General features: G+C 36.6%; 1 protein-coding gene across 3 annotated transcripts; it reads left to right on the top strand.

The window, feature by feature from the left end:
• The first annotated feature begins 4,623 nt into the window (after window positions 1-4,623).
• On the top strand, window positions 4,624-9,040 carry LOC131660541 (glycosyltransferase BC10-like). Of its 3 annotated transcripts, none has more exons than XM_058929795.1 (12): window positions 4,624-4,756; window positions 4,849-5,020; window positions 6,322-6,581; window positions 6,856-6,954; window positions 7,038-7,138; window positions 7,229-7,300; window positions 7,402-7,492; window positions 7,575-7,655; window positions 7,823-7,885; window positions 7,978-8,100; window positions 8,182-8,220; window positions 8,302-9,040. In XM_058929795.1, the coding sequence occupies exons 3-12, from the start codon at window positions 6,525-6,527 to the stop codon at window positions 8,428-8,430; spliced, it is 855 nt and encodes a 284-aa protein (XP_058785778.1). In that variant the 5' UTR covers window positions 4,624-4,756; window positions 4,849-5,020; window positions 6,322-6,524; the 3' UTR covers window positions 8,431-9,040. The 3 variants fall into 3 exon arrangements, with proteins under 3 accessions (XP_058785778.1, XP_058785777.1, XP_058785776.1); XM_058929794.1 differs by having other exon boundaries at window positions 6,238-6,581; window positions 8,302-9,039; XM_058929793.1 differs by lacking the exons at window positions 4,624-4,756; window positions 4,849-5,020 and having other exon boundaries at window positions 5,105-6,581; window positions 8,302-9,039.
• Window positions 9,041-20,614: the final 11,574 nt, after the last annotated feature.

The following is a 20,614-nucleotide window of genomic DNA, read 5'->3' as shown; positions in this document are numbered from 1 at the left end:
CCCAATTTGTATTCAATTGGAGTCATTTTATAATAAATTGGTACCATCATCAAGAAACATGTTGGATGCATTTCCTGGTGGTGCATTGTTATATAAGTTATATGAAGAAGGGTACAAATTGATTAAGAGAAATATTGCCAAAACCTACTAATGACCAGTTACTAGATAAGCCACTAGATAGTCGTCCCAAAGAAGGCGGTTGGTGTACACGAAGTCACTGAGACCATAACCTTAGTTGCTTAAGTGGGTAAATACACCAAATGATGTGCCTGTTGCCTAGCCAATCAAAATTATAATTGTTGCTAATGCAATTGCTTATATTTATTGTTGGGGGAGCTTACTTGTTTGAAGAAAGTTGAACAAATCTTGTTTATTGAATTATGTGGGTGAAAACAAATACAACAACCCCTACAATAACACATACATCCCTGAATGGCATGATCATCCAAACTTCTCATGGAGTAACGCCCAAAATTAACTAAAACCTCAAGCACCACAAATTCCTCAGGCTTTTCTACACCAAATCATGCAGTGGCTACACAAAGAAACAACCATCTAGAGAATATTTTGAAGTCCTTTATACAAGAAACAATGAGTCAGTTTCAAGCTCATAGTGTAAGTATAAAAAAGATAGAAAATCAAGTTGGGCATATTGCTTATGCACTTAGATCAAGACCAAGTTCCATTAAAAAACCAACATATACCTCTAGTACTAAGAGCGTTGAAACATGCAATGTTATTTCATTGAGGGGTGGAAAGAAGTATGAAAGACCAAGTCAACAAACAATTGAATAACCAAGGGAAGATCTGAAAACGTTTGATACATCAGCAGAAGACAACTTAACACCTTCAATAATAACTCCTTTGGTTGAAGCAAGAACAAAGGGTCTGCATGCTACACAACCCAATCTAAATACTTCAGGAACAACTTGTACAACAACATAACTCTCTCATGATACGTCAAAAAATCAACACAACACCCATATTTATGCAAGAGACCACCTCCACCTTTTCCCCAAATAATCATAATGGAAAAATAAGAACCATAATTTGGCATATTCAAAGAGATTTTGAAGCAGCATCACATCAACCTACCTCTGATTGAGACAATTCAACAAATGTTAAATTACTCTAAGTTCATGAAAGATGTGTTGACAAAGAGAAAAAAATGGGAGAATTTGCTACTGTGACATTAACCCAAGAATGTAGTCAATTTGTTCAAGGAAAGCTACCACCCAAGTCGAAAGGTTTAGGGAGTTTCACCATACCTTGAAATATAGGAGATTCATTTTGTGGAAGAGCATTATGTGATCTTGGAGAAAGTATTAATCTCTTGCACTTATCTATCTTAAAAAAGTTAGGCATTGGAGCTGTAAGGCTAACAACTATTACACTTCAAATGGTTGATCGAAGCATTTGCTAATATCAAGGAAAGATTGAAGATGTGCTAGTGAGAGTTGATAAATTTGTATTTCCTGCTGATTTTATAATCATGGATTTCAACACTGATGAAGATACCCTTATTCTCTTAGGAAGACCATTCCTTCTAATAGGAAGAACCTAGATAGATGTTGAAAAAGGAGAACTCACTATGAGGGTAAATAGAAAACAAATGGTATCCAATGTCCTTAATGCATTGAAATATCCTGAAGAAAATATAGTTGATTGCTCATTAATCTCTAGTTGGGATTCCCTTGTTTACAAGAAGGTCATAAAGAGTATGGATAAGTTGGAACAAGAATTAAGTCAAGAAGACAAAGCTGCATTGGTAACGGAAGGTGTCATAAGTGGATCTTTCCTCCCAATAGATGGAAGGAGGGAACACTTTGAGAATCTGGAAAGTACAACTAAATTGGTGGAACACAATGTCCCATCCACAGAGAAACCATCTGAATTGGTATTGAAAGAGCTCTCTTTCCATTTGCAATATGCCCATCTAGAGGAAGGATAAAAGTTGCCTGGGATTATTGCTACTAATCTGTCTGATGAGCAAAAATGTCAACTTCTAGCACTTCTATAAAAAGCACAAAAGGGCTATTGCTTGGAATTTTTTTTGACATAAAGGGGACCAACCGTGTAATTTGTATGCATAGATTGTTGTTGGAAGAGAATGCTAAGAATAGTGTATAAATCCAAAGAAGAATGAATCCTATCATGAAAGATGTAGTAAAGAATGAGATTATCAAATAGTTAGTTGTAGTAATTATCTACCCTATATCTGATAGTGTGTGGGTGAGCCCTATCCTATGTATCCCAAAGAAAGGTGGCGTGACTCTGATTAGAAATGAGAAGAATGAACTAATTTCTTCAAGAGTTGTTACTGGTTGGAGAATATGCATGGGTTACAGGAAGTTAAATAAGGCTAATAGGAAAGACCATTTCCCTCTTCCAATAATTAATTAAATGCTAGATAGGCTGACTAGAAAGGAGTTTTATTGTTTCCTTGATGGAAACTCATGCTATAATTAGATAGAAATACCCCCTAAATACTAAGAGAAGACAACTTTTACACGTCTCTATGAAACCTTTGCCTTTAGAAGGATTCCATTTGGATCATGTAATGCTCCAACAACATTCCAAAGATGTATGATGGCTATCTTCTATGATCTTATTAAATGCTTCATGGAAGTGTTTGTGGATTATTTTTCACTATTTAGGGAATCATTCAAAAGATGCTTTGATCCTAAAGTTGGTACTCACAAGATGTGAAGAAAGCAAATTGGTGATAAATTGAAAAAAATGTCATTTCATGGTTAAAGAATGAGTAGTTCTAGGGCATAGAATTTCAAAGGTAGGAATGGAGGTAGACCAAGCCAATATTTAAGTAATTGAAAAGTTACCTCCATCCTACATCAAAGGAATAAGAAACTTTCTTGGTCATGATGGCTTCTATAGGAGATTCATAAAATGTTTTTCAAAAATCTTAAAGCCTTTATGTCAATTACTACAGTATTATGTGCCACATGTCTTCAGTGTTAAATGTGACCAAGCTTTCAAGGCTTTGATATTCGCACCGATTGTAAAGGCACCTGACCGGACCAAACTATTCGAGCTCATATGTGATGCAGGTGACTTTTCCATCGGGGTTGCTCTGGGGAAAAGGCATGATAAAGTGTTTTACACCATTTATTATGCTAGTATGACACTGATATAGACAGTGCAGTTCCTACTGTTCCAGCTAAAGGCATTGACATATGGTTTCAGGGTAACATCATCAGCTCTGCCTCTGCCATTAGAGATAGCGTAGTGGAGGTTTAACACCATGTGCATTGTGAGGATTGTTACTTGGAGTGGTACCTTACTGTATCACACTCTCATATCATCCTACCTTTTGAGCATACAAACGATATTGTGCCTTCCGATGTTAGGGGACATGTCAGTGACATGCCACCGTCTCCACCTGGTGTTAATGACCAACAACGCCTGTAGATGATCGCTATTATTATGGATAACCTCATGGTTTGGTAAACCCATATGATGATATTTTTACCATATTATCGCAGGCAGCACACATAGCCCGTGGGGGACCTAGTTATTTATTTGATTTTATATTTGTATATTTTGTGACTCAGACTATTTAGCACCGCACTTTTGTTACATAATATTTTGTCAATTACATGTTTGGAAGATGAACATAAATTAACACACATTACAACCAACATAAATTAACAATAATAAACAAAAAAATCTAGACACTACCAAATAATTCTGGATGTATCAACATCTTGATTATATCGTCGAGGGATCTTGAAATTATCGCATCAAATTCGATTAGTCCCTTAGTTAGCCTACGGTGAAATGTTCTCCATATAACCTTCAAATCTTCATTAGTCTTCAACTCAATAAGGTTGTATTCCACCTTTTCATTAGTATCAATTCAGTATGCACGAAACTCAATCTTACTCACCTTTCTGTACCCTCTGGAAGTCGAAACTCTATTGGAGACTTCACCCTGTTGAAGTACACTTCTGCTTTACACAAAAACTAAGGCATTGTAAGATATTTTTCTTAACAACACATGACCCCTATTTAAATAACTTTAAATTTATTTTGGACCACATAAAATAATTGGTGCAATCACAGCCATATAAAACTATCGGCAAAATCTCAACCTCTCAATTTTCACTCTTTTAAAACTACCAAAATTTTCACTCATGAACAAAAATTCTAGTAAGTTAGAAATGTTTGAAATTTCGGTACATGGCAAACTATAGAGATCTTTTTATTTTAAACAAAAAATCCAGTAAAAATAGAAACTTTAAAAAATACCGGTAATTTCTTTAACAAGTTATGTGTCAGATTTTTCAATTTGATCTACCAAATATGTTTTCCAAATAAGATATCATCAAAACTATAACACCAAGGACGCATGCTCCATTATAAGGAGGTGGAAAATAGAAAAATGGAAGTCTAAAAAGTAAAAGTAAAAATACCATTTATCCTAACAAAACCATCCGGGAGCCGTTCGTCCCAGTTGTTTCTAGAAAATTCGCCAACTTTCTTACTTCTCCTATCTCCCTCTCCGGTAGATACACTATTTAACACACTCTTCCCAATCATCACATACAAATCAATCACTACCTATTAATCCCTAACATTTCCACTTCGTAAACTAGCGTTCTGGTTCAGATTCATATGTCTCCTTACGACGGCGTCGTGATCGGAAAATTGCGACTGAAGGGAAAACCACTGGCAGTAAAAAACAACATAATCAAAAAGAAGAAGAAACACCGTTACTCGTCAGAGTATAATTCAGGTGAACATTAAACTTTTTTTATCCGTTGAATTTTGCATTTTCTTCTTCAATTGGCATGTCTTAGATGATCTGAATTAATGGTTCTTCAGAAGGTAACATGAACGAGGGTGAGAAGTACGAAGGAGAAGGAAACAACGCAGGATGTGACTGTGATGATGATCGGTTAACTCCGGCCGAGAGACGGTTTCTGCAACAGACGGAGAAACTTGAACGTCAAAGGGTGGGAAAGATGGCGAAGATATCTCATAGAGATAGAATTGAGAGGTTTAATCAATATCTGGCTAATCTTACTGATCATTATGATATTCCAAAAGTGGGGCCTGGTTAATACAACCACTTTGTTTTTGAAATTTTTGATTTGTAAAAGCAATGCTCCTAGATGATGTTGATTTTTTTCTTCAAGGAAACAACAATTTGCATTCTCTTTCATTTTCTTCATTTTCTAGAGTTTCAGAGACAACAAATTGCATTCAAATTTCTTATCATATAAAGTGTTTTTAGAGCTAATCATCTTTATTTTCTATTGGCAGTTTTTTTTTTTTTTTTTTTATAGGATTTAATGAAAATACACCTTAGTGAATATTTTTTTTAGAATTTAAGTAGGTTTTAAGGGTTATAATGTACGGATTGTGTAAATTTTTACATGTCGTGCACTATATAATTATTTTTTTAGAGAAAAGAAGTCATGCACTAATATTGTAAAATAGTTTTACACCTTCAACAAATCACAATTATGCATCTAATTACATTCCACTTTTATTTTAAATTTTTTAATGATATAGGATTTTGTTAATTTTAATTTTTTTTAATAATATAGCATTTTGTTAATTTTTTATTGGTTGAACGTATAAAATAACTTTACTGACAGAGTGTATAAATATTATTTTTGTATAGTACCAAGGTTTGTCTGATTATACTAGCGACCTTGATTTTGAAAATTGTGATAGATGAAACTACCATAATTTTTATATTTAGACCGCCATAGTTTACATGTTATATTTGTTGCATTTGTTTGAATAATAGTATATAGATAAATTTCTCACTAAATCAATAATCATGTTTAGAATTATAGTTAATTTTTATTTTATGAACATATTTTAATCGAGATACTTACTGTAATAAGCTTACAAATAATAAATATTAACCACAATGATGGGATAAAATGCTTCCATTTATAACTAATTAATTTGATGTATGGAAATATTTGACAATGATAAAAAAAACAACATTTAGAGAAAAATAATCAATATATTTTGTATTGTAGACAGTTGGGCGTGTGAGTGAGGTGGCAAGAACTCCGTAGTTTACATAAATCTCATAATTTTGTTATGATTCTGATCAGTTATTCATTATTACTCACTTTCACACTATACTTGCATTTGCATCACCATAGATCAATGTTTAACAAATTATTCATTGTTATTGTTATTGTTATTCTAATATGAATGAATGATTCGTGATTCATGATTCAACGATGATAGGGTTAAGAAAATACTCAACAAAGAGACCTCCTACGTTTATCATTACATTGGCTTCTGTGGTTTGTTTTGTTATGATTGTTACAGCTTACATCTATTCTACACCAACAACACCATCCCATCCCGAAAAATGTAGTTTCTATTCGTCCGAAGGTTGTCGTACGCGTGATCTGTTTCCAAATGCTTATTTTTCTCGAGAATTAACCGATCAAGAGATCGAATCTCGTGTTGTTGTTAAAGAGTTACTCAACTTTGTTCCTCTTCAAACTACGACGCCTAAAGTTGCTTTCATGTTCATGACTCCCGGTTCATTGCCTTTTGAGAAACTCTGGCACCTCTTCTTTCAAGTAAGTCTTTATATATGAATCGCGCACACAAACACTGAATTAAAGTGATTGAATATAAATACATGTGTCTGTGTTGTGATGTGTCTGATATCTGATACGTACACCTGACACGTCTTTGATTAAAAATGTAGGCATCTGTAAATAAAACATATATAATTACCGGTTAGGAGATTTTTATAGATGGGGATTTATTTTGAGAATGAGTCCGGAGCCAAATTCTTGTAACTGAAATTTAATTCATGCTAATTTGATATTTACTCATACCAAAATGTAGGGGCATGAAGGAAAATTTTCAATTTATGTACATGCATCCAAGGAAAAACCAAGACATATCAGTAGATATTTTGTTGGTCGAGAAATTCACAGCGAACCGGTATGTATGATGGTGTATATGAAACTCTTAGCCATATGACAAATTTGTTAACATAATATTAACTAATCTAAATTTTCTTAAAGGTGAGTTGGGGGAGTTTTGCGATGGTTGAAGCAGAAAGAAGACTTTTGGCAAACGCGCTTTTAGACCCTGATAATCAACATTTTGTTTTGTTGTCTGACAGGTAATTTTTCTTATCTGGTTTATCTTTAGCATAAACTCGTGTTTGGTTTGAGGATTTGATCGTATTCGATAACACCTTATTTTGTTTCAGCTGCGTACCTATTCGTCACTTCGAATTTGTCTACAGCTACTTATTGTATACAAATGTCAGCTTCATTGAATGGTAAGACATTAATATATATATATATATGCATTTATTCAAAGAATTTGTATTTGTTTTATGGAAATTCTGATTAAATTATTCTTCGTTCGCCTTTTCAAAAGCTTTCTTGATCCCGGTCCTCATGGAAATGGAAGATTTATCGAGCATATGTTGCCTGAAGTAGAACTGAAGGATTTCCGAAAGGGTTCGCAGGTATAGCTCATGTCATAGAAATTTAGGAATCAATTGAAACTTTAGTGGCATGTAGTTAATTTGGATTGTGTTTGTACTGCAGTGGTTCTCAATGAAGCGGCAGCACGCTGTTATCGTTATCGCAGACAGTCTCTACTACACAAAATTCAAGTATCACTGCAGGGTACTTCTGTGTTACTTGTTAACCAAGTTACAAAAGCAACGCTAATAATTTTTTTCTTTTTCTGTGTTACTTGTTAACCAAGTTACAAAAGCAACACTAATAACTTTTTTCTTTTATTCCAACCTCAAATCCATAATGAGTTTACATGTTTTATTTAACTTCAACAGCCAAATATGGAGGGCGGGCGCAACTGCTACTCGGACGAGCATTATTTCCCGACCTTTTTCCATGTCAGTGTACTACAATGTTCATCAATCTGATCTCTTCAAAATGGCAACGACGTTCCTATCTTTCGTTGCTAACTTACTCGTTATATGTTTAGATGCTTGATCCAGGCGGAATTTCAAATTGGTCGGTAACATACGTTGACTGGTCAGAAGGAAAATGGCATCCTAGATCATTCGGTGCTCGAGATGTTACTTATAACGTCCTCAAAGCCCTAACAGTACGCGATTCAAACTAAGATTTCTTTATCGATTTTTTCTCTTCTAATATCTAATGACATGATTTCATTCATTCATTGCAGTCCTTTGATCAAAGTCCACATATTACAAGTGAACCAAAGGTATAAAATGATACTACTTAACTATGTTTTTGAATCGAAGGAATAAACTATTTTTGAACTCGATTTTCGTATGCTTTTCAGAGAACAGTATTGATGACACCTTGCATATGGAATGGATCAAAGCAGCCTTGTTATTTATTTGCCAGGAAGTTTTATCCAGATGCCTTGGAAAGATTGATGTACCTTTTCTCTAATTCTACTGCAATGTAAACTATTTTCGATTCATCGTCATTTTTCGATAATCAACACCTTATGCTATGATCCTTAGCCTCATCTTGGCTCTTGCACACAACATTAGTCCCACATTCCAGAGGCAAATGGATAGAATTCTATGGGAAGACAGAGAAATTGATTCATATTTTCAAACATTTCAATTGGTTGGACCTTGAAAGATGAATAGTTTGATGCATTTTAGTGATTGTTTGTTTAGCAGCATTGTGGATTTTTGTGTTGGATGGGAAATAACTAAGAAGTGAAATACATATGTCATGAACTGAAGTATCAGGTAACATAGGGTGGAAATTAGATTATTTATTCATGCAAATCCATACATGATTTTCAAATTTGTGCTTCTTCAAATTAACTTCCTTAAAAGCTTAGATCTTATTTATATGCTTTACAATTGATAATCATTTTTAATATAAATTTTCACTGCACTTTTTCTGCAGTAAAGCCAAATATCATATGTGTATAAGTGTAGAAACTATTTTACATCTCAACTCAAGTATCTTTTAAGAGAAAAAGCTAATTCAAGTGCTTGCAATCGGTGATTGTGGGGTTGTAATTGATTATACCCTTTTGATAGAATCAAACAAAATTATTTTGTAAACAGTTACATCTTCGATATAACCGGTTATAGTTGAAACAAAATTTAGACATAATCGTTCTGTAAACAGTTACAACTTTATGTTAGTATTCAATTTTTTTCAGTTTGTTAATTGTAACTCAATAATTGTATTTTGTATAAAGATCATAAAGTATCTCACTAAAGAGTGATGCTAATCATAAATTATCTCTCTCATTCTCTCATTATCTCCCTCAAAGAGTGATGCTAATCATAAATTATCTCTCTCATTCTCTCATTATCTCCCTCTCCAGACTCAGTTATTCACCAATCTTATAGTTTCAAGTTCCAACATTTGGCATCAAGAGAATGACTCGATCCATCAAACACTTAGTATGCAAACATGACTTTTGTTTTCAATGAAAGAATCCATGCAAATTTACCTATCCTTGATGCAAAGAATTATAACAAACGGTGCAAATAAATGAAGGTATTGTTTGGCTACTCGTGATGTGATCAAGAACGGTGTGAATCCTCTTGTTGAAGGTGCTACTCTAGAGCAAAGAGTGTCAAATAAGGAAGAAAAGAAGAAAGACTACAAAGCACTATTTTTAATCCATCAATATGTTAATACAGACAACATTGAGAAAGATGGTGATTGGGAATCATCCAAGCCATCGTGGGAGATTCTTGAGAAGGCGTATGCGGGAGTTGACAAGATGTGTGGAGAAACGATTACAGAACAATATGTTGTTACGAAAATCTTGTGTTCCTTGACGACAAGATTCGATAACATAGTTATAGCAATTAAGGAATAGAATGATCTTGCAGACGATAAGCAAAGAGGAGTTGCAAAGCTCTCTTGAAGCACATGAGTAGAGAATTGAGGAAATGAATGTTGACAAAATAAAGGAGAAGATCACTTTTCAAGTCTGTTTCAATGAGAGAGACAAGAAGGCGAAGGAAAAGTGGTCCATGAGAAAAAGTAGAGGAAAATTTCAGAATTTTAGTGGAAGAGAATCCCAAAGTTCCAAAAATTCAACATTCCAAAAAGGTGAAAACTGTGGCAATAGGGTTGCTGGATCAAACAACTCTATAGGTGGCAATGTTAGAGGTAGAAGTGGAAGAAGGAAGGTGGACAAGAGCAACGTGCGTTGCTATAATTGTCAAAAGCTTGGCCATTTTGCAAGAGAGTGCAATGCCAACAAAAAATTACATCAAGAGTTTGATGATGAGAACACACTCAAGTTGATGATCACTGAAGGAGAATGCAGTAGTAGCGGAGTTTCAACCAGCTGCAACGCGTTACAACAGGATTGAAGAGAAGGTTGTAACCGGTTACGTATATGTTGTAACTAGTTACATGCAGAAAAAGCGCCATGGTGATTACGAAAGAGGCATTACAGTGCAACGATCAATGGTATTTGGACTATGAATGTTCAATGCATATGGCAAGAAGGAAAGATTGGTTTGTCACAATCAATTGTGCCATGAAGAGCAAGGTGAAGTTCATGAATAATACCACTCTTACGGCGGAAGGGATTTGTGACGTATTGATTGAGATAAGGGATGGTAGACATTCTTTGATAAAGGATGTGTTGTATATTCCCAGAATCAAGAGTTATCTTCTGAGTATTGATCAATTACTTGAGAAGAGTTACAATATTCATATGGAGAACAAGGCGCTACACATTATGGGCACAAATAAATTTTTGGTCCTAAAGACTCCTATGGCTCATAATAGAACTTTCAATTTTGAGTTGAAGGTTATAGAGCATACGTGTCTTGCTACAGTGGCTAGTCGAGAAGATTCGATATGGCATTTAGGCTTGAGAGTCTTAATTTCCGAGATCTCAATGCTTTGCAAAAGAAAGAATGAAATAGTGACCAAACTGCCATTAATCAACATACCATTTGAGATTTGTGAAAAATGTGTACAAGCAAAGTAACATAAAATAAAATTCAACAAGGATACAAGTTGTAGAACCAAGTGTCACCTTGAGATGGTGTATTCGAATATGTGTAGAACGATGCAAGTTGATTCAATTGGTGGAAATAGATATTTTGTGACACTCATTGTTGATTATAGTAGAAAACTATGGATGCACCTAATCAAGAGAAAGGATGAGGTACTTGAAATGTTTAAGAAAATTAAGTCCATGGTTGAAAGGCAAAGCGATCATAAACTCAATGTTCTCAAAACAGGTGGTGGAGGCGGATATGTTTCAAATGACTTTGAGAGGTTTTGTGATCAGGAAGGAATATTACCGTAAGTAGTATCGCCTTATACACCCCAGCAAAACGGTGTTTCCGAAATTAAGAATCGATTGATTACGAACACGGTGAGAAACATGTTAAAAGGGAAGAACCTGCCGAAAGAATTATGGGGAGAAGCGGTGTCCACAATTGCATATTTGTTGAATGATGTCCAACCAAGAAGCTAGGAAAGATCATACCGGAATAAGCCTGGTCTAGATTGAAACCAAACATGAGTCACTTGAGAGTGATTGGCTCGTTGGCGAATCGACATGTGTCAGATCAATTTAGAAAGAAGCTAGATGACAAGGGAGAGCATATGATTCTTGTAAGGTATCACTCTATTGGTGGTTACAAGTTGTATGATGCAGTAAACAAAAGAACCGTAATTAGCATAAACATTGTTTTCAAAGAAATCAAGAAGTTGCAACATCCTGTAACTGGTTACCAACAGATTGTAAACGGTTACAACAATGAGAATTGTGTTCTTGGAGTGCTGGAAGGTACATAATCAACCCCTGTTGAACCCGAATGGAAGATAATGTGTGGAGATCAACAAGACAACGTGGTTTTCCTATAAGACTCCTAGATTGTGAGTTGTTCTAAGACATTGGGGATGTCTATCTGAGACCAGGCCTTGTAGGCTAAATGAAAAGAAATTGGACTCCCAAACAGTGAGCAACTACTTTATTGGTTATTTTGAAAGATCTAGGGGCTATAAATTTTACGATCCCAAATTAAACTCAATTTTTTATATGGAAATAACCAAATTTCTTTGAGGATATTGAGTTTAGGGAGAATACTAAGGTTAGAGACTTTGTTTTAGAGGAAGAATCAATAACAATTTCAGAACCAATTCATATAGTTACTTTTTATCAAGCAAGTATGGAACCTGCACAAGACATTGTTGAATTTCCTCCTACTCAAGATGATTTGGTAATTCATAAAGAACAAACTCAAAATCCTCAAAAGCAAGTGTTACAAGAACCAATACCTTTGCGAAGATCCACTAGAGAAAGGAGAAATGTTATTTCAAATGATAACATAGTCTTTCTCCAAAAACACGAGGAAATTAATGGTATGATGGAAGATGATCCAATAAAATTCCGTCAAGCTAGGCAGGATTCCAATTCAGAAAAGTGGATTAAAGCAGTGTGGGAGGAGTATAAGTCCATGCAAGACAATAAGGTTCGGGAACTTGTCCCGTTACCAGAAGGTGTGAAACCCATTGGTTGCAAATGCATTCTTATGACCAAGTGGGATTCTAACGGTAATGTGGAGAGGTATAAGGCTCGTATTGTGGCTAAGGGTTATACTAAAAAAGAAGGGATTGACTTTAAAGAGACTTTCTCTCATATTTCATTAAAATAATATTTTAGGACAATCATGGCTCTTGTTGCACATTATGATTTGGAACCCCATAAAATTGATGTCAAGACGATATTCCTCAATGGCAACATTGATGAAACGGTCTATAAGGTGCAACCACAAAACTTTATGTTGGGAGAATAAAAAAGTATGGTTTTTAAATTTGACAGAATACATTTATGGACTAAAGTGGGCGTCTCGTCAGAGGTACCACATGTTTTATGAAGTAATTCTCTCATTTGGTTTTGAAGTGAATGTTGTTGAAGATTGTGTGTATCACAAATTCAATGGGAACAAGTACATATTCTTGATCTTGTATGTTGATGAGATACTGCTTGCCGCCAATGATATAGGCATGATGCAAGAAGCTAATAAATTCCTATCAAGAAAATTCAAGATGAAAGATATTGGTGACACATCCTTTGCATTAAGAATTCAGATACACCGAGACTGATCTCAAGACATTGTTGAATTTCTTCCTACTCAAGATGAGTTGATAAGGGAGACAAATTTAGTCTTAATCAATGCCCAAAAGAAAACTTAGAAATTCAGAAAATGCAAAAGATTCCTTATGCGTCAGTTATATGCCCAAGTTTATACGCGTTCGGATATTGAGTCCATAGTTAGGGTGTCAGGCAGACATTTGAGCAATCCAAGAATAGATCATTGGAAAGCAGCCAAAATGGTTTTGAGGTATTTAACGAGAACAAAAAATTATATGCTCACACATGGGAGGTCAGACCAGTTAGAAATCACTAGATACTCTGACTCATATTTTTCTGGATGTCGAGATTATAAAAGATCCATTTCAGGCTATATCTACATGTTGGCTGGTGGTGCAGTTTCTTGACGCAGTGCCAAGCAAATTCTTATAGCTTCGTCCACTGATCGGTCACGATTCTCACTATGTCTTTGTCACTTTCCTGATGATAATCCAGGTATTCTGCACTGTTTAATGTCATAGTATAGTCTTTTTAATCTGTTTAAGCAAGTTTGTTTGTTTTTGCAAGTTTTATCCGTTTGTTAGTTTTCGAGTTTATTTTCCCATTTTATGCGTTGGTTTGGTTGTTCAATGGTACTTCAGATCTAGGAAATTCGTTACGCGAACCTGTGCAAGGAGTGTCGGACGTAAAGAGCAAAAGAAAGAAGAAAAGAGAAGATCAGCAGTGCAACACGGGCGCCCGTGTTGAGGAACACGACCCGTGTTGCTGGGCAGTCAAGAAAAGAAGAAGTGGAGAAAGCAGTGGTGCAACACGGGCACCCGTGTTGCTTAACACGACCCGTGTTGCTGTTACTGAGCGCAAGTTGTTTCTTTGATGGATCCAGAGGACCAACACGGGCACCCGTGTTGCCCAACACGACCCGTGTTGGCTGGTTACGCAGATTTTCATGTTTTTATGATTTTCACTCAAAAAGTGATCCAGAAGGGCGTTTTGGACTTTACGACTTAAAAAGAAGGGTTTGCAATATATAGTGAGGAATTGAGAAGAGAAGTGGTATCTTGACACAACCAAAGGAATTGAATCTGAAGCAGAGCAACGTATGAGATTATTGGAGAAGAGAGATCATTCATGAGCAAGAGCAATTGAAGATCACAAATTCCCCGATTATCTGTAATGTTTAACTTTGATATTTTTGAATTTCTTTTGAACAATATGAGTAGCTAAACCCCCCAATGCTAGGGGGGTGTCCCTGATTTGGTTTGTAATGACTTTTGATATTCTGATCTGATCAACTTCATGTTTATGTTATTCAATTCAATTTTATACTGTTCTTAATGCCTTCTTTATCGGACCAATAAAGATTGTTCTGTGATTAACAAGTTGCTGGCTCGCAATTGTTAAGGTTTGTATTAAATTGAACCATAGTAGATATCACCTAGGACTAGGGATACCCTATGGTCACTATGAATTCTTGATGGAAAACAAGCTTGGTTTTATCTGTTCTCTCTAAGGACTTAGGTTTGTAGATGAAAAACCAAAGGTTTGCCCAATAAGGATTTAGGGGCAAACACTCTAAAGAGGTAGTAATTGAATACCATGAACTTATTGAAAAGATCTCAAATAAGGATTCAGAGTTATTACAGAGCAAATTATACACCTTGCCTTGGCATTCACTCATATTAGTGAAAAAGCTTAAATTTACTTTCCGCTATTTTTATTTTAAATTTAGAACTTATAAATCAATCCAAAACACCAGTTGCCTTTTTGTTTAATTGAATAATTATAAAACTTATATTCCAACGCAGTCCTCGTGATCGATACTTGGTTTTCAACCTTTTATTACTACTTCGTAAAAATAGTACACTTGCTATTTTTCCGATCAAGTTTTTGGCGCCGTTGCCGGGGACTGCCAAATATAAGTTAAATAATAATTTAATTGAATTTTTGTTGCTCTGCAACCAAAATTTTATTTTCTGTAATTTTCATTGCTCATACTAATATTCATCTAATCTTTGTATGCGAGGTAAGGCCTCAGCTGAACTTCTTTTTGACGCAGAACCAGAAAGATTATTTCGAGCAAGACGCCGAGAAGCTAAACAAAGAGAACTGGAAGCAAAAGAAGAACCGCTGATAGTTTCAGACCCAGAAACAGAGAAGACTCATTCAATACATTCTGAGCATTCAGATTCTGAACCTGAAACTATGGCCGAAGACCCACCTCCTGTGGAAAGGCTTTTGGGTGATTATGGAGGGGCAAATGCACCTCTTGGCCGGATGACAATTGTTAACCAACCGGTCAACGTTGCCCATTTTCAGCTACATCCGGCAACAATAAGACAACTTGAAAAGAAACCATTCTATGGAAGGATCAATGAAGATGCAAATAAGCACTTACAAAGGTTTCTTACTATGACAACATCATTGAAGATAGAGGGGCATTCTGAAGAAGCCAAGAAATTGGTGATGTTTCCATTTACATTATCAGACGATGCTGAAGAGTGGTTTTACTCTTTACCTGCTGGAAGTATCACAACTTGGCAACAAATGGAGACAACATTTCTGAATGAATATTTTCCAGCTTCTGTGTATATCCGCAAGAGATATGATATAGTTAATTTTAAACAGAAGGAAGGAGAATCACTTGGAGATGCTTACAAAAGATTCAAGCGGTTATTGGTTGCATGTCCTACTCATAACATGGATGCAACCGAGCAAATGCAGAATTTTGTGAATGGTCTTAAGCTTAAGACTAAACAACTCATTGACACAGCTGCTGGTGGTTCAACAAATTTTAAAACAGCCACTGAAATAAAGAAGATCATTGATGCTATTGCAGCAAACGAACACTTAGAGCTGTATGACCGCAGTGTAAATCAACCAGAAGGGTTAGTTGATTTGAAGTTGACAAATCAAGTTGTTAAGATGGAAGAGCAAATCGCAGCTGAAGTTGAGCGTAGAATGAAACAAATGGCTCTTGAAAAACAAACGGTGGCTCAAGTTCAGCCGGTTCAACCGAGTCAAGTAGTGAATTGTGAAATATGTGGTGGACCTCACTTTGCCGTGCATTGTGTGGCAACAGCCCAGCAGGTGGAAGAAATTAACTTTTTGAAACAGAACAACCCTTACTCAAATACTTACAATCCAGGATGGAAGAATCATCCGAATTTCTCCTGGAAAGATCAACAAGGGAACGTTCCAAAACAAGGGGCTGCTCCTTATCAAGGTATTCCACAACAACAGCAACAATATAGGCCACCACAACAACAACCTTATCAACAGCCGTATCAGCAACCTCAACAACAATTCCAGCAACAAGGGCAAAGAAAAGCAGATTGGGAGATCGCCATTGAAAAGATGGCTGCTCAAAGCTCCCAATTTCAAGAAGAAACAAGAAGTAATTTTCGGAATACAGGAGCATCAATTAAAAATCTTGAAATTCAAATGAGTCAAATAGCACAACAATTGGCAAGCCCTCAGAAACCTGGTGCTCTGCCTAGTGCCACAGTTACAAATCCCAAAGACCATAATAATGTGAGCGCTATAGTAACTAGAAGTGGTAAAGCGAAAGAGGTTGTTGAGGAGATTGCTAAAGAAGGAGAGCCATTGCTTGAAGTAGATGTAGAAATAAAAGAGAATGAAGCACAAGTTGAAGACTTAGGTGTGTTGGAACCAACAACTAAAGGGAAGACTAGTGAACAAAAACCGGAAATCAAATTACCCTTTCCAACAAGAAATAAGAAGAAAGGACAGCACGAGAAAAACTTTCAAAAATTCTTGGAAATGTTTAAGAAACTTGAGTTGAACATTCCATTCCTGGAGGCGTTAGAACAAATGCCTACCTATGCCAAGTTCATGAAAGATATCATCTCCAAGAAAAGGACAACCGATTGTGATCCGATTATTCTAACTGAAACTTGTAGTGCTATTTTGCAGGGTATGAAGATTCCGGTGAAGAAGAAAGACCGAGGCTCTGTAACTATTCCTTGTACTATTGGGGATAGATCATTTAAAAAGGCTCTTATTGACTTAGGAGCAAGTGTTAGCCTTATGCCGCTGTCCATCTACAAGAGATTGGGAATTGGTAAAGTTCAAGATACAAGAATGACACTCCAATTTGCCGATCATTCCGTAAAAAGACCGTACGGGATAGTAGAAGATGTGCTTGTAAAAATAGACAAGTTTGTGTTTCCAGTAGATTTTGTAATTCTAGAGATGCCAGAAGATGAAGAAATCCCGATCATTCTGGGAAGACCATTCTTAGAGACCGGGAGATGTTTGATAGACATAGAAGAGGGCACGATGACCTTGAAGGTGTATGATGAAGAGTTAAAAATTGATGTGCGAAACACCATGAAATACAAAGATGATGTGGCTACTAGTCAACATATTGAGGTGATTGATCAAATTGTTCACAATGAGAATGCTTTGAAGTCACAACAATTACCTTTAGAAAGAGTGTTGAGTTTATCAATTTTCAACGAAACTGAAGAGGTTGACGAAGAAGAGATAGAAGTGTTGAATATGATGGAGGCAAAACCTTTCTTTAAAAGTTCTCGACAAAATCGGTGGGAGGATTTAAGGCAACCATTAGTAGAGGAAAAGAAAGAAGAACCAAAGAAGGGGGCTGAATTGAAACAATTACCGGAGAACCTAAAATATGTCTTCCTAGACACAGAAAGCAAATGTCCGGCTATCATAAGTTCACACCTTGAAGTTATCCAAGAGAACAAACTTGTTGAAGTTCTGAAAAAGTACAAAGGGGCCATGGGATGGTCTATTGACGATTTGAAAGGTATTAGTCCTACGGTTTGCATGCATAAAATTCTCATGGAGGACGATCACAAACCGGTAGTCCAACCTCAACGAAGGTTGAATCCAGCAATGAAGGAAGTAGTCAGAAAAGAAGTGGTGCAACTATTAGATGCGGGGATGATATACCCGATATCTGATAGTGCTTGGGTGAGTCCTGTACATGTAGTGCCGAAGAAGGGAGGAACCACGGTAATAAAAAATGAGAAAAATGAGTTAATCCCTACAAGGACAGTAACAGGATGGAGAGTTTGCATCGATTACAGAAGGCTGAATCTGGCGACAAGAAAGGACCACTTCCCGTTACCTTTCATAGACCAAATGCTAGAAAGGTTAGCGGGTCATGATTACTATTGTTTCCTCGATGGTTATTCGGGGTATAATCAAATAGCGGTCGCACCAGAAGATCAAGAAAAGACAGCTTTCACTTGCCCGTTTGGTATTTTTGCATATAGAAGGATGCCATTCGGGTTATGTAATGCTCCAGCTACTTTTCAAAGATGCATGCAAGCCATCTTTGATGATATGCTTGAAAAGCATATGGAAGTATTCATGGACGACTTCTCAGTTTTTGGTAAGTCTTTTGATAATTGTTTAACTAATCTTGCTCTTGTGTTAGAAAGATGTCAACAGACCAACTTGATCCTCAACTGGGAGAAGTGTCACTTTATGGTGCGTGAAGGTATAGTGTTGGGTCACAAAATTTCCCACAAAGGAATAGAAGTTGACCAAGCAAAAATAGAAGTCATATCAAAGCTACCGCCACCAATGAATGAGAAAGGTATTCGAAGTTTCTTAGGGCATGCGGGTTTCTACCGCAGGTTCATAAGAGATTTTTCTAAAATAGCTAAACCCTTAACTACTTTGTTGGTTAAGGACAGGGTTTTTAATTTTGATACAGAGTGTGCCGCAGCATTTGAAACAATTAAGAAAAAACTAGTGTCGGCACCAATTGTTGTGGCCCCAGATTGGTCTCTACCTTTCGAGATCATGTGTGATGCAAGTGACATTGCAGTAGGGGCGGTTCTAGGACAGCGTAGGGACAAATTGTTACATGTTATTTACTACGCTAGTCATGTTTTAAACCCTGCACAGATAAATTACGCAACAACTGAAAAAGAGTTGCTAGCTGTTGTTTATGCCTTTGATAAATTCAGGCAATATCTGTTGGGTACCAAAGTTATTGTTTACACTGACCATGCTGCTTTGAAGTATCTTTTTGCCAAACAGGATTCTAAGCCAAGGCTTCTGAGATGGATCTTACTCCTTCAGGAATTCGATGTGGAGATTCGTGATAAAAAGGGGTGTGAAAACACAGTCGCAGACCATCTTTCTCGAATGTCACCTATCGAGGAGACAGAGGAAAAACGCCCAATAAAGGATGAATTCGCAGATGAACATATCCTTGCTGTTGTTGGTGCACCTTGGTTTGCCGATTATGCAAATTATCTGGTAGGTGGGGTAATTCCAGAAGATTTTGATTATAACCGCAAGAAAAAGTTTCTTCATGATTGCAGGTTCTACTTATGGGATGACCCCTTCCTATACAAGAAAGGGATAGATGGGTTGGTCAGACGGTGCGTACCAGAGGAGGAACAAAGGGATGTACTAAAAGCATGCCATGACTCAGACTATGGGGGACACTTTAGTGGAGATAGAACTGCTGCGAAAGTCTTACAATCTGGGTTATACTGGCCGACCTTATTTAAGGATGCTCACCATGTTGTTCGAGAATGTGACAGATGTCAAAGAACAGGTAACATCTCAAAGCGAAATCAGATGCCTCAGAATGCTATGTTGGAAGTGGAACTGTTCGACTTATGGGGGATTGATTTTATGGGACCGTTCCCCCCATCCTTCGGGAAGAATTACATCTTGGTAGCAGTTGACTACGTATCAAAGTGGGTGGAAGCTGTAGCTTTACCCACCAATGATGCGAAAGTGGTGGTGACTTTTCTCAAGCATAACATCTTCTCTAGGTTTGGAGTACCCAGGGCACTAATTAGTGATGAAGGTACTCACTTCTTAAATAAACTAATGGAGAATTTGTTGAAAAAATACAATGTGAAACACAAGATCGCCACCCCGTATCATCCCCAAACAAGTGGGCAAGTCGAGGTTTCTAACAGGCAAATCAAACAAATTCTGGAAAAAACTGTTAGTGCCTCTCGCAAAGACTGGTCGACCAAGTTAGATGACGCTCTCTGGGCATACAGAACAGCGTACAAGACCCCGATAGGTATGTCTCCGTATCAATTGGTGTATGGAAAGGCATGCCACCTACCGCTTGAACTCGAACACAAAGCGTTTTGGGCCACTAAATTCCTAAACTGTGATTTTCTGAAAGCCGGTGAAGCTCGAACAACTCAACTTCACGAACTGGAAGAGTTCCGCAATCAAGCATACGAGAATGCCAAAATCTACAAGGAACAAACAAAAAGATGGCATGATCAGCGGATTCAGAAAAAGGAACTGCGGGAGGGTCAATTGGTATTGCTGTTTAATTCCAGGTTGAAACTTTTCCCTGGAAAGTTAAAGTCACGATGGTCAGGACCATTCCTAATTCACAAAGTATTCCCTCATGGAGCAATAGAATTAAAAAATCAAACCAACGGGGATACATTTAAAGTGAATGGACAGCGTGTGAAGCCGTATTATCAAGGACAAGAAAGTGGTCTGATTCACAGTGTTCGTCTTACAGGATAAGATGAACGATCGTCGAGCCAAGCGACGT

The sequence above is a fragment of the Vicia villosa genome, linkage group LG3, assembly GCF_029867415.1.
Source record: "Vicia villosa cultivar HV-30 ecotype Madison, WI linkage group LG3, Vvil1.0, whole genome shotgun sequence".
NCBI lineage: Eukaryota > Viridiplantae > Streptophyta > Magnoliopsida > Fabales > Fabaceae > Vicia > Vicia villosa.
Note: the sequence above shows the minus strand (reverse complement) of the source record. Positions and strands in the feature narration are given on the sequence as shown.